The sequence below is a fragment of the Meles meles genome, chromosome 11, assembly GCF_922984935.1.
Source record: "Meles meles chromosome 11, mMelMel3.1 paternal haplotype, whole genome shotgun sequence".
NCBI classification, from domain to species: Eukaryota; Metazoa; Chordata; class Mammalia; order Carnivora; family Mustelidae; genus Meles; species Meles meles.
This window is the reverse complement of record NC_060076.1, coordinates 5,669,133-5,683,731: the sequence shown is the minus strand read 5'-3', so window position 1 is coordinate 5,683,731 and position 14,599 is coordinate 5,669,133. Positions and strand designations below refer to the sequence as shown.

General features: G+C 52.3%; 1 protein-coding gene across 1 annotated transcript in view; it reads left to right on the top strand.

The window, feature by feature from the left end:
* The window catches only part of NCS1 (neuronal calcium sensor 1), a 51,254-nt gene extending 37,054 nt beyond the window's left edge, over positions 1-14,200 (top strand). The window contains exons 5-8 of the mRNA XM_046023500.1: positions 504-592; positions 950-1,027; positions 3,343-3,460; positions 9,760-14,200. Of these exons, the coding sequence (XP_045879456.1) occupies positions 504-592; positions 950-1,027; positions 3,343-3,441 (266 nt within the window). The 3' untranslated portion in view covers positions 3,442-3,460; positions 9,760-14,200. The remainder of the gene's footprint in view (positions 1-503; positions 593-949; positions 1,028-3,342; positions 3,461-9,759) is intronic.
* The last annotated feature ends 399 nt before the right edge of the window (positions 14,201-14,599 follow it).

Sequence of the window (14,599 nt, the reverse complement as noted above, 5' to 3'; positions counted from 1 at the left end):
GGCCTTTACGCGGCATGGCGCTGGCAACAAGAAAACAGTGGTTTCTCTTTCCTCCTTCTCCTTTTTTAGGAATAAAGGAGGATTTTATTCTTGCAAAAGCTACCCCCTCCTCACCCACATTCCGGGCATATTATTTTGTTTTCTAAGTTGACCCCATAGCAGGAAGCCACGTGACTGCGGGAGGGGAGTGAGTTGGGTGGAGAGGAGGCCGACACTTGGGGGGGGACCAGCTCTGCAGACCCAGAGCCCCCTTCTTTGTACTTTTAATTCCTTTAAAAAAAGAGAAAACAACCCTAGTCGAAATGGTATCTGTGTCGATGTGTGTGTGTGTCTGTCCGTCGGTCCCTGTTTGTGCTGATGTGAATCCTAGTTGCGGAGTAGTGGGGCTCCCGGGCGTGCTGAGGGGCTGGGGGCGGGGCTGGGGCGGGGCTGGGACGGGGCGGGGCAGAGCCTGTCAGACCCCGCCCCCGCCGGGGTGACTCCGCCCCGCTGCTCCATCACAGGGGCCTTCAAGCTCTACGATCTGGATAACGACGGCTACATCACCAGGAACGAGATGCTGGACATTGTGGACGCCATTTACCAGATGGTGGTGAGGCGTGGGCCCTGTGGGGTAGAGGAGGCAGCAGGAGCCTCACGTGTAGGGACACGGCCTGGTTGGCCCTTAGAGGGAGTCCGCTCCCGTAGCCGCTCTCTCGCCCGGGCTGGGTTGGCCAGCAGAGGGGTCGCTGCGCATCTGCGAGGTGGCCGGCGGCTGGGGGTGTCCGTGGGGCCAGCAGGGGGAGGGGCAGAGCTTTCCAGAGCAGGAGGCAGAGAGGGCAGGGGTGGGGAGTGGGGGGGAAGAGCAGTCCGCATCGGGAGCCCGCCCAGATCTGGGGGCATAGTTTTGGCCGGGACCCCAAAGCCGCATGGCCAGGAGCGCAGCGCCCAGCTTGTCTCTCTCTGGCAGGGGAACACCGTGGAGCTCCCCGAGGAGGAGAACACCCCCGAGAAGAGGGTGGACCGGATCTTCGCCATGATGGACAAGGTGAGCCGCGGGGGAGGCTGGTTCTTGACCAGGGAGGTAAGGCGTGGGGGGCGGAGGCTCTGGGCCGCAGTGGGGGGTCCCGTGCAGAGCCGGTCCATGCAGGCCAGCAGCCATCCGCGTCAGCTGTCCAGAGTTTTAAGTGAGTTAAGCCAGCACTTCTTTCCGCAGCTAGGATTCTTAACCGTTTTTACTTCTTGACCTGGACCCCTTGGGCGTACTGGAGAAGTCTCTGGGCGTCTCAGAATAACGGTTTTCAGCGCATCGAGTCAAGTCTATAGGATCAAAAAGGAAGCTAATGGTTTTGGAATACAGCCCTCAAAATATTTTTTTAAAGGAATCTGTGATACAGCGTTCTGTACACTTCTTTATGAACGCGTTTAAGAAGAAGGTGTAGCGGTGGGTGTCACCATCCCCCAGTTTCAAAGCGATGGCAGGTGTTCGTGATGCCCGCGGGGTCTGTGATGTGCTGTGACATGGCCGGTGACCCCCACCGTTGACACAGGTCCCAGGTGCGGCTGGTTCTCTCCGGCATTGTTACCTACTAGCATCATGGATGGAAAAGCTACATTTCAGTTAGGAGTTAGTGAATAGAAAGACCTCATTTTGGGGCGCCTGGGTGGCTCAGTGGATTAAGCCGCTGCCTTCGGCTCAGGTCATGATCTCAGGGTCCTGGGATCGAGTCCCGCATCGGGCTCTCTGCTCCGCGGAGAGCCTGCTTCCTCCTCTCTCTCTGCCTGCCTCTCTGCCTACTTGTGATCTCTCTGTCTGTCAAATAAATAAAATCTTAAAAAAAAAAAAGAATTAACAAGAATTAAGAATTCTTAACCCCCTGGTTAAGAAACTCTTTTTATTATTTATTTATTTATTTATTTATTTTTAAAATATTTTCTTCCTTTATTTGCCAGAGAGACAGAGAGAGGGAGAGAGCGAGCACAGGCAGGCAGAGAGGCAGCAGAGACAGAGGGAGAAGCAGACTCCCCGCCGAGCAGGGAGCCCGATGTGGGACTCGATCCCAGGACGCCGGGATCATGACCTGAGCCGAAGGCAGATGGTTAATGACTGAGCCCCCCAGGCGTCCCTCAAACTCTTTAAAAAGTGAAATAACTTTGTTTTTATTGGAAATTTGATATGGTGAGAGTAGGGCAACCCAGTATTGCCTGCCTTAAATCAAAGAACACAAATTGCAGTGAGAGGGCTTATTTTTTTTTAAGATTTTATTTATTTATTTGACAGAGAGAGCACAAGCAGGAGGAGTGGGAGAGGGAGAAGCAGGCATCCCCAATAAGCAGGGAGCCCGATGAAGGGCTCAATCCCAGGACCCTGGGATCACGACCTGAGCCGAAGGCAGGTGCTTAACCGACGGAGCCACCCAGGCTCCCCTGACAGTGGAGAATCCAGGTGCCTGCCGGGAGGCTTGGCGCCCGAGATCAGCACATGTCAGAGAGGCGGCGAAGACATCTAGGTTCAGACTGCACTGCTCTCTTGACAGTGATCAAAAGATGTATCCATAGTGTGTGGAGTGAAGGATACTGACATTGTACAGGGTGGTTCGATGCTGTTTAATGGCAAGACCACATGCTCCTTAAATCTCCCTGACTCATACCTCCTTTATGTAGGGAAACAGCCCACCACCCACCCAGACTGGTGTAAATTCTGCCTTCCCCAGTGACTAGCCATGGGATCCTGGGGCGGTGCCAGAGCCTCAGTTTCCTTACCTGCAAAATGGGGATAAGAGTAGAGCCTCTTCTTAGGGCGGCCATGAGGAGCCTCTGAGACCATGCATGAGACGTGTAGCTCAGGGCCTGCAGTGAGCCATCTCTCTGGGATCTCTCAGGTTTCCTTGAGAGATGCTCCAAGACAGGGATTCTGGTCCAAATCACTCTTAGCCCTAGAGACCCACTCAAGTCCTTTTTTGTGAGCTCTGTGGGGTCTCTTGGCGTCTGGTGTGGGCTGCTCTGGGAGTGATTTAAACGCCCTTGCAAGAGTGACCCCAGAGAAATGCAGTGGGCTCTCAGCCCTTGGGGACTGACTGCCATTTATGGGAACTCATTGCAATGATAATGATAAGTATGGTGTTAGGGGCCCCGGGTCACGTGCCCAAGGTCACCTTGCCAGGAAGTGCCCGGGTCTCTCGGACACCCAACTCCTCCTACCTAGTGAGCCACACGGCCTCCCTCCTGTCCTAACTTTGGAAGCTCTCTCAGGGCCAGTCCTGGGATGGACTTGGGGAGCAGGGGCCCAGGGTCCAGGCCTGAGGTCCCTATCCTAGGAGGCTGGTTGTCCCCTCACCTTCAACCACCTCTCTCTGCTTGCAGAATGCTGACGGGAAGCTGACCCTGCAGGAGTTCCAGGAAGGATCGAAGGCGGACCCTTCCATTGTGCAGGCACTGTCCCTCTATGACGGGCTGGTATAGTCCAGGGCCCAGAGCCGGGGTGAGTGGAGGGGGACCTGGGGCTTGGAGTTAGGGGCGGAGGTGGGTGGACAGCCAGTCACAGGACACTTAGGATTCACTGGGTCTCCTGGGGGTCCTTGGGGCCTGTCCAGTTGGAGCTGAGCTGGTAGGAGGTGGCCTGAAGCTGGAGTTCTGATCAGCTACAGTCCCTCTATCTTTGTCATTTTTATATGCCCCAATTCGGCCCAAGAGTTTACTTAAGTAGAATGTCCCTGGATTAGAAACGCTTTGAAAAGTGCAGTTGTTGGGAGGCGGCAGGGTGGGGAGCGAGGGCCGTGTGCGCCCTCCGTGTGTGGCCTGTGGAAGCCCTGAGTGAGCCCCGGGTCTCTTGCTCAGTATCAGCTCAGATACGGTTTCTTTTTCATCCAGTCGAGTTTGCTGGACGTGTTGAGTCGTAGCGCCCGGAGAGGCCTCTGTGGCCGCAAGAGGACTGTCTCCCTTGGTCTTCTTGATTCTCCCCTGCCTCTTTTTTTTTTTTTTTTTTTAGATTTTACTTATTTATTTGACAGACAGAGATCACAAGTAGACAGAGAGGCAGACAGAGAGAGAGGAGGAAGCAGGCTCCCTGCTGAGCAGAGAGCCCGATGCGGGGCTCGATCCCAGGAACCTGCGATCATCACCTGAGCTAAAGGCAGAGGCTTAACCCACTGAGCCACCCAGGCGCCCCAAGATAGGGTTTTAGAAATCGATCACTGTTGGGGGTGCCCCAGTCAGTTAAGTGTTTGCTGGACCCTGCCAGCTCTGTCTCAGAGTTCCAGTTCCTCCGCAGCCCGGCCAACGCTGGATATTCCCTGTCTTTGACATTTTACACATTTGGGGGGGTGTGTCATGACGGCTTGTAATTTCAGCTTGCCTTTCTCCAGTGAGCATGGACGTCGGGGACCAAACCCTTTTAGGAAGTACCATCTTAGTTCTCTATTGCTGATTGCTAGGTCACCTCAAAACAGGCATTGAAAAGATTGGCCATAAGGAATTTGGGCACAGCTTAGCTGGGGGCCTTTGGCTTGAGGTCTGTCATGAAGACATAGTCAAGCTGTCAGCCAGGTGACCAGCCATCCCTGTTTCCCCGGGACTGTCCCAGGTTTAGCACCAAGATACTCAAGTTCTAGGAAACTCCTCAGCCTCAGGTAACCTAGATAAGCCTCAGTTGCTGGCCAGGGCTGCGGTGTCATCTGAAGTCTTGGTGGGGGGACACCCACTTCCAAACTCACTCATTTGGATTGGCAGCCTTGGTCACTCTGGGGACTTCTGCATGGGGCTGCTGGCTTCCAACAGGGTGAGCTTCCCAGGAGGGAGGGAGAGCGAGAACCCGAATTGCAGGCGTCCATCTTTTCATAACCTGATCATTGGTTTTTTTTCAGGGGTGCCTGGGCTACATTAGGCTATGTGCATTTCTAAATAGATTTTAGAATCAATGTATCCGTTTCTATACACACATATGCACACAGTAGGATTTGATTGGGATTAAGTTGAATCTATGGTTCAGTTTGGGGGAGAATGGGCATCTTTGTTGTGCGGAGTGTTCCAATCCATGAACATGGTACATCCATTCATTTAGGTCTTAAATATCTTTCCTCTAGGACATTTTATTGATTTCAGCTAGAAGGTCTTTCACATCTTATGATAGATTTATTGCTAGATAGTCAATGTCTTTTTTTTTAAATGGTATTTCCCATTTATTTCTGGTTTCTAGAAATTCAGTTGGTTTTTGCTTATTAATGACATATCTAATAGTCCTGCTAACATCACTTATCAAATCTAAGAACCCACCTTCAGTTCTTTGGGACTGTCTATGCTTTATTTCTTCCTCTCTTGTCCTTCTGCGATCTTTTTCTTTGTCCTGCTTCCTTGCACTGGCTGGGCCCTCCAGTGCAGAGTCATTTAGGAGTCGCGATGGTGAGCATTCTTGTCTTACTCCTGGTCTTGGGGGATCGCTTTCAATAATTCACTATTAGTTAGATTAGTTAAGTTACAGTTAGTCCAATAACTATCATTAGAATGTCTGGTATAGTTCTTCTGTTGATAGGTTTTATCCGATTTAGAAAGTTTCCTTTTCTAGTTCACCAGGAGTTGTTTTTATTTATGATTATTTGTTTTAAGCAATTACTACACCCCATGTGGGGCTCGAACTCACAACCCTGAGATCAAGAGTCCCATGCTCTTCCAACTGAGCCAGCCAGGGACCCCTCCTAGGAGTTGTTGTTTTTTTTAAATAACCATGGAGAGTGTTGAGTTTTATAAAAAAAAAAATTCTGCATCTATCAAGATGTTCGTATGACTCTTCTCCCTTTTTGGGTGTTAACCTAATGAATAGCACTGATTGGTTTCTGAATGCTAAGCCTCCGTTGCATTCTTAGAATAAACTCCACTTCCACTATGATGTGTTAGCCTTTTTACGTATCATCAGATTCGATTTGCAGATGCTTTATTTCGGGGGCTTCTGCTGTTCTGAGGCTTCTATGAGGCAGCTGCCGCTGTTGATGAATTTACACAAGAAATCCTTTTCCATTGAAGAGACCTTAGACAATATGTTGAAATAGAACACAAAAAGTTTATTTTTAAAAACCTTCATGTATAACCCAGATATAACCACTGTGAGCATTTTGGGTCTAGAGTGATTCAAAAGGAATGGAACACTCATAAAAACTTAATACTCAGTAACTGGGTCACTTGGGGATATATAATCAAACCAATTTCTAAAGGAATCATCCTAGTTGTTTCTCTGATCTTAGAAGCACTCGGTATGTGGCTCTGAGTCCCACCGTGTGTATGATCCATTGTCTCACTTCCCAGAAGCTTCTTTTGTGTATTACCACCAATGGCCTCCTTGGCAGCTGTCCTGTGACATGCTGCTTTGTCTCCCGCAGGCCACGGAAAAAGTGGTACAAACATAGGTTCTTGATATATCCGCCCCCCAGAAAAACTCACGCAGCGTCACTAATTTCTTTATGGTGTGCGATTATTTTTCAATCATCCTAATTGTTTCTGCCTTACGGTTTTTTTATGAACACATATGTGTTTGTATTTCCTCAGCCACAATGAGTTCATAACCATATGTTGTTGGCTGTTTTTTTTTTTTTTCTTTTTTTTATGAACAACTTATAGGAAACATTTATGTTTTCTTTTGGAGACTCAACACTTAGAAAAGAGATTTTTTTTTGTTTTGTTTTTTAAAGAGAGAGAGAGCACACAGGAGTTGGGGGGAGGAGCAGAGGGAGAGAGAGAATCTCAGGCAGTCTCCAGCCCAGTGTGGAGCCTGATGCAGGGCTCGAGCTCATGACCCCGCTGTGATCATGACCTGAGCCAAAGTCAGAAGTCAGATGCTTAACCGACTAAGCCACCCAGGCACTCCAAGAAAAGAGAATTGTAATGCCTTTTACCCAGCTTGGCATAAAGTTCATGTCACACTGTGTCTGCATGGGCTTTCCTTAACACCATCTATGGAGACATCCATCTGAGCCTCAACAGCAACATGGTGGCCAAGAAGATGTGACTTTATTTCCATGAAAAGCTTTTCAGATAACCTTCCTATAGCTCGTTCCCAAAATTCCCCTCTTCCTTTTCTCAGGCTTGTCCTAGAACCTGCTGGGTAGTAATTATATCCAACTTGTGTTCCATCATTTTGGTGATGGATTTGCCTTCTCAGATTCCTAATGTATCCTAGCTGTTAGATAAGTAACTGTTACAGAATTCACTGAGACACCCAAAAATGGTGATCCTGTTTTCTATATCAGTAAAAAGGTGGTTTGAGACAATTGTTTTTAATAGCTGCATAGTATTCTGTTGTATAGCTGGGCCATAATTTATAGAGTCCTGTGCTGTGGGACACTTGAAATCTTAAAGTGGATTTTAAAAAAACTTCATATTCACAAGCAGTGGTGGAGCGAATGGTGTAATCCCGTTACTGACCACTCTCCTTCAGAATCACCAATTTGCCACCGATCTTGTACGGTCTATACCCTCCCTATGCATTTTGCAGTTACTTTGAAGCAAATTCAAGACATTCTGTCATTTCATACATAAATATTTCAAAATGTATTCCTGAAAGATAACGATCCTTTCCAAAATTCATAATAGTAGAAAAATCAGTACTAATGCTTTACTACTAACCCCCACCCCGGCCTGAAGCTGGCATTCCCATTTCCTGTTCCCTCGCAGGTTTTGTTTATTGGAATCAGAATCTGAGTAAATGCCATCCGTAGCAATCGGTCGATAGGTCTCTCAAATTTATTTTAATCTGTTTTTCTCCTTCACTCTTTGGCTTGCTGAACATGTCGAGAAACATGTTCTGTAGAGTCCTCCGTCGGGTTTGTGGATGGTGCCCCCGTGGTGGTTCTAACGTGTTCTTCGGTTCCCTGTACTTCCTGGATCTACAGGCTTGTCCGGCCTTCAGTCTGGTTGTTGTTTGTTGAGAATGCCTCCCAAGTGGGGCTGTGTGTGTCCACCAGGTAGCTCATGAGGTCTGGTGACACCAGCAGCCATTGGTGATGACCACTTCATTCATTCATTCTGTGTCCTAAAGCAGTCTGTCTGTTGTCCGTGGCTTGGTTGCTTCTATGCAGGAAATGTTCCCCTCGTCAACTATCTGGTTACTCCGAAGCCTACTTTTTTAATTGGAAAGGCAGGAGAGATACTTGATTCTCCCTCCTTTTCAGTTTTCAAAAGGAGTCGATCTCCCAACCTCATTTTGAGGTGACCGATGACTTTTTTTTTTAAACATATAATCAAGAATCCATGGATTTAAATGCATTTCATGAGTTTCATCATGTTTGCAGTTTTAACCACAACACTGCAGATCACAAGGGTTCACAGATTGCCACAGAAGGCAAAGCTTGTGATTAGAAACTCAGCCAAGTGCCCCAGGGTTGGCACGGGAACGGAAGGCTGAGAGGACGCAGGCCTTTCCGTGAGTGACTCCGCCCTCCACCACGGTGGCCCCCGATTCTGGTCCCGTGGGGCCTTGCTGTTCCTCCACGGCCCCCGCCACCTAGCTTCTGACTGACCCAGATGATGCTTTCAGGTCATGTCACACAGATCTGGGAAGTGGCCCCTTTTGGATCAGACACCTACGCCCGCGCAGTCAAGAGAGCAGAGACGTGCGATTTAAGTGGAGCAGGTTACGGAAAGGATCTGTGGATGGCGTAGACGCTGACAGACAGGACGGTCCTCCATGCCCTTTTTCAAAAATAGATCAAGGAGAAATTCACCGAACTTAAAATTAACCATTTTATTTTTAAAAAATTTTTAAAAAATATTAATTTATTAATTTGGCTCCACACCAGATGCGGGGCTTGAACGCACAACCCTGAGATCAAGAGTCACGTACTCTCGTGACGGAGTCAGCAGGGCGCCCCATCTCAGAGATGAAGTGTGGGTTCCAGTGAACCATTTTCAAATGAATCATTCAGTGGCATTTCATACATTCATGACGATGTGCAACCGTCCCCTCTGTCTAGTTCCAAAACATCTGGATCCCTCCAAAATCAGACGCCATCTCCACTAAGGGGATTCCTAGGAGTGGAAGTGTTGGCTCCTGGGCTAACTCTGTGTTTAACTTTTTGAAGAGCCCTCAGACTGGTTTCCATGCAGCCGCGCCATCTTGCCTCCTCACCAGCAAGAGTGAGGGTCCTGGTTTCTCCACATGCTCTCCACCACTTGCTACTTCCCCGTGTTCTGGGGAGAGCCATCCTAGTGGGTGTGAAGTGGGGTCTTAGGGTTTTCTTTGCCCTTTCCTGCTGACTCAGCCCACTGAGTTTCTAGGCCACGCCATGCGTTGGCTCTCAATGGTTGTCCGTCATGTGATGCTTGGGCTGTGTCCTGGGTGTCCAGCCAGCTCCCCACTAGCGGACACTGAGTTTGCTCCCTTCCTTTTTATTCTCCTGTTACAGATAATACTGAGGAAAACCCACCCCTTTTAAAAAATTTTATTTAATTGACAGAGAGAGCGAGCACAGGTAGGGCGAACAGCAGGTAGAGGGAGAGAGAGAAAGAAGCAGACCCCCTGCTGAGCAGGGAGCCCGACTCGGGACTCGATCCCAGGACCCCGCGATCATGACCTGAGCAAAAGGCAGATGCTTACCCAACAGAGCCACCCAGGCACCCCTACCTGATCTATTTCTGAAGGGTAAATACCGAATGGGTGGATCAGAGGGCGTGCACGTTACATTTTAGGACTGACAGAATGCTACCCCGCCCCCTTGTTGACTCTCCCCCAAGCCCTGTGGGGGTGCGTCCCTGGCAGCCGGCTCTGGGCCTGTCTCACCTTCTCGTGTCTTCCAGATGCCTGGGAACCACTCACCTCCTCCGAGCCGTGAGGCCCCCTCCGCCCCAACACCGCCCTCGTGTGTCCACCCAGCCTTTCTCCGCATCCACAGCCGGCCTGGCTGCCCTGGAACCGTGAGGCCCAGCTCTCCTCCCCCCTGCCCTGCACCCTCCGCCGCCTGAAGCCACCGGCTCTGATCGCCAACCACCTCTGCTTGTCCAGAAACCAACACGAAACAGAAAAGTCTCGAGCCTTCTGCAAAACCAAGGACGCGGCTGCTGCGCGGGCAGCCTCTGGGTCCCTCCCGCTCTCCTGTGCGTGTGCTTTTGTTTTTTATTTCAAACAGACCTTGAAAAAGAAACAAAAAACAAAACTACCTTCTGTCCTGGAAGGTGCAGACTGACAGATGGGGAGAAGGCTACCTTGGCGTTGACCTCAGAGAACACTGCCTCCCGCCTCGGCCATCCTTCGGCAGCCGGAGAGGCCACGGGAGGTCAGGGCCACGGCCGCGGTGCGCTCGGGGTGGCGGGGGTTGGGGGGGGTCCCGCCGGATTTACCGCTCTTTGTCGTCCCATCCTCTAGTAGCAAGACCCCCTGCGTGGCTAGGATGATTCATGACGAGAATGGTTTTTTTGTGTGATAACAGTATTGTGCTTTTTGTGGGGAAAGTGAGTTTTTTTTATACATATAGAATTGATATCTTTTATTTATTGGTTGTTAACTGTTGCTGCTGCCTCGCGTGTCCAAAGCTCCCAGGGATGCGGGGCCTCCCGTTTACAAGTGCACGCCCTCGCCCCCCTGCCCACCTGTGCTTGGGAGGATGGTGGCCGGCAGTGGCCAAGAAGCCAAAAAACTTTCTCTCTCTCTCTCTCTCTCTCTCTTTTTTTTTTTTTCCAGATACTGTGCTTGATGTGTGGAGAGGGGGAAGGGTCGGTCTCTTAAATGGCTGATGCACTGTTTCCCCCGACCCCTAGCCCGAATGCTTCCTCTTGAACCCCTTTTCTCTGCTTCCTGTCCACGCTCCCCATCCTGTGTCCTCCTCTGAGTCCACACACACACAGCATCTTTTCTGAGGACGAACAGGGGACATCTTTTGGTTTCGCAACTCTTGCTTTGGTGTTTGCCGCAGCGTGGGGCCTGGGAGCCGGCAGAGGAGGACTGTGTGCATTAGGGAAGGGGAGGAGGTCAGTCTCTGCAAGCAGGTGAGCAGAAGGAAGGGCTCCTTCTCCCTTCTTGGTGGATATTTTGAAAACCGTCACTTAGTTCTCTCCCACTTGCTTTTCTGCCTGCCTGCCCTGTCCAGGAGACCACAGAGCATCCTCCTTCCCTACCCTCTCTCAGCTCAGATGCTGGGAGGGAGGGCAGGAGAGAAGGGCCACAGGCAGTCCCCTTCAGTAGTGACCGCTCCTAGGGGCTGTGGCCCCCATGTGCTCATAGGAAGCTTCCAACCCCACCAGCCACTGAGACAGGATAGCCCCAGAGCTGCCACCAGGAAAGTCAGATGACTTCGGGCCAGAGGCTGGAAGCCTGTGGCCGGCCCTGCTCTGTGATTGTGGGCAGCCCCCAGCCTCTCTGGGCCCCGGCTGCCCTAGCTGCAAAGCTAGGGGGGCTCGGGCTGCTTGATCTGGAAGGTCCTCTCCATGCTGACGCTGTATAACTGTAAACCTGGGCTTTTTACAGTTTATGATTCTGCAGTCATGGCTAAGTTTTGCCAGAGCCCAGCAGACACGGGAACGGCCTGAGTCACTATTTTGTCTCTTGGCACAAGTCTCGGGGGATATGGCAGTTGTGGTGTGTGGGGTCAGACGACCTACCTGGCTCTCTTTGCAGTTCTTCCTGGTCCCTCCTGGACTCTTGGTCTAGAACTTTTTGGCCGAGAACCTCATCGAAGGAAGGCTTCCGGGACGGGAAGCAGCCTCCCTCAGTCCAGATCTGACTCTAGAATTCCTGCTTCTTTGCAAAGTCAGCAGCCTGTCCTCTCCCTGCTCACCCCAGCCCCAGGAGAGGAAAAGCTGGCCCGTGGTTCTCACTTTGAATTCTCCTTGGTCTTCACTTTGCACTTTCCCAGGAGGCCAGAGTGTCTGCTAATTAACCCAGAGCACGGCTCTGCCAGCGCGGGGCTTGCATGTCCGTTCCCGTGGGCCGGACCGCTCAGCCAGTCCCAGACTCCCTTCTTGTTCAGCAGAGCCCATGGCTGTCCTCCACCTCCACTGGAAGCCCCCAGATTCCACGGGTACCAGGACCGCTTTCATTTTCACAGGCGACTTTGTACGTGGGGCCCCTCCAGGCTCCCGCGGTCACCTTCCTGCTCAGATCACTGGCTCAGAAGCCCCAGGACTCCCCACCTGATCCTGGCTCTGATCTAGGAACCTAGGGCAGGAGATTGACTTGCTGGCTTGGGGCGGAGTTGGGGAGAGGGGGGCCCTTCCGCATGTCACATTACTTCTCTGGCTTCTGCCTGAGCCTCGATTTGCCTCTCTGGCCCAGTGGGGAGGAGCTGTCGAGTAGCCTGTGCTAGAGGCATCATCTCGGTGAGGGACTTGTAGCTCAGAATCACCCAGGGTTACCCATGTGGACCCCCCCAGCTCCCACCCCCACCGCCTCAGACATCCATAGAGCATCTGCCTGGGAGGCCTTCCTCCCACCTTCTTGCCCTCTGACCTTCTGGTTTGGAGCCATGGGTGTAGCTTTTGGCCTTAACAGGTCTTCTGTGCACCCATGGCTCAGGCGCACCTTGGGTCCATGCCCCGGTACAGTCTGGAGCTGCTGGAAGGACCAGCCTTCTTCCTGGTGGGGTGCTGGACACTGGCCATTTGTGCCCGACGTTGCCGGGCAGGGACAGTTCTGTCCCCTTCTCTCGCCAGGCCTCTAGATCTGGAATCCTGAGCAGCTGTGGGCCTCTGTCCCCAGCAGCGATTTCCACCCGAGCCCCAGGCCGGTCACACACTGCTCTCTGGGGGTTCCAGACCCACTGGTGGCCAGGCTCTGCGTCCCTCTGCTGACCCTAGCAGCGGCCCTGGCCTCTTCCTCACAGCGTCCCCTCCCCACTCTGTGCTGATGGCACCGAGGAGAATGCCGGAGTTCCTGGTAATGTAACCAGGCAACATTCTGAGTAACGTCTAGGAAAACATGTGTGTCCTCCTTTCCCCTGAAATGCTTTTCTGTTTGACAGCCAACTTCCTAGACGACAGGCACACCTGGGCTTTCGGGAACCTGTCTTTCCTCTAAGGGTAGGAAGGTTGGGGGTGTCCTGGCCCCCCCCCCCCCGGGAGAGGCAGCCTCTCCCTGGAGAAAAGCCCACTTGGAGCTCCGCGCAAAGCTACCCGGTTCCCAGCCTCCGAGTCAGGGGAATCCAAGGGGACGCGGGCGCGCCCCCTGGTGGCAGGGAGCTGCAATGGCATGTGAGCCTCCCCCGCCCCGCCCCGCCCCGCCCCCAACGGGCCAAACAGGAGCTCGAAGGGGGCCAGCTGGGCGGGAACGGAGGAGGGGGCTTCGATCTCACCTGGGCTCTGGGCTTCAGCCCGGTGTTATGGGCAGCGTGTCTCCCAGATGCCCCTCTTCTAAGCCTCCCTCCCGGGGATAGCAAGTTAATTAGCATAAGGGCACCGTGACGGGAAGCCTTGCCCTCTACCCATTTTTTTAATATCTGCGGAATAAACCCAATGGTTGATTTTTGAATGAATAAAAGGCTTTTGTTGAATAAACAGCTGGTCCCATCTTCTGTCTTGGCATCTAGGCTCAGGCACTGTCTACTGCCCGGAACTGGGACAAACGCAGGATACCCTTCCCCCCTCCCTTCCCCCCCACCCCTTCCCTCTTGTCCCGAAGCCTGTACATTTCCGTTTTACCCCACGTGTTTGCAGGGGTCTTTGCGGGGGCCCGGGGCTTCACGGAGGGCCAGACGCTCCCGGTCTGACTCAGTGATCGGCTTTCTCTGAGACTGGGGGCAAGTGGCTCCTTGCTCAGTTCCTCTGTCCCTCGGATGGGAGCAGGGGTCTGCTCAGCTCCCCCCACCCCCGGGGGGCCAAGCAAGGAGTGGAGAGCGGGCACGGGCATGGAGCTCAGAGCACCTTGCAGAGGTGGAAGGCCACGGGGCAGTCTGTGTTGTCCCGGCGCCCCAACCTGGTGCCTGTCTTGGTCAAGGGATTTGGGCAACTCTTAACCAAAAAAAAAAAAAAGAAAAGAAAAGAAAAAAGAAGTGCAATGTTTCCTGGCTATGGTTGTTTTCTTTCTGTTTGCCTTTCCAACCCCCTCTGAGCCTCTTTTTGGGGTGCTGTCCTGTCTGAATCCGCTGGTTTGTGTCTCCGGGGAAGCAGCAGGCCCTCGCCCTGGGGTGCGGGCGGGGGCGGGGTGAGGCCCCGGGGTGGACCAGGGCCCCGCAGCACGCCCAGGCCTCCCCTCCTGATGTATGTCTTCCATGTCACGCCAATTAAACACGCTTCCTGACTTGTCCTCGCCTCCCTTGTGTGGACCTGTTGCTTTGTCTGTTTCTGTTCTTTTTCGTTTCATTTTTAGGCTTCCTCCTCCTCCTCCTGTGACACCCTTCCTCCTGCTTTGGGTGTTGTCTGCCCAGTGTCCCCAAGATAGAGACTGTGTAAGACGAGAGCCTTGGGCGTCATGATGAAACCAGAACATTTCAGGGCGTGTGGCGGGAAGCCTAGAATTCACAGGGTGAGCCCCTCACCCCGCTGTCTTGCTCCCAGCCAGCATGTCCATGCCTGCCCCTGTCCTCTCCTGGGGCTCTCTAAGGGGTTTCTCTAAAGGTTTTCCACGGTGTGAAACAAGACTAGGGGCCTGGACTAGTTCTGGTCGGGGGTGGGGGGCAGGGTGGCTGTGTCAGGACCACCCAGAGGGCCA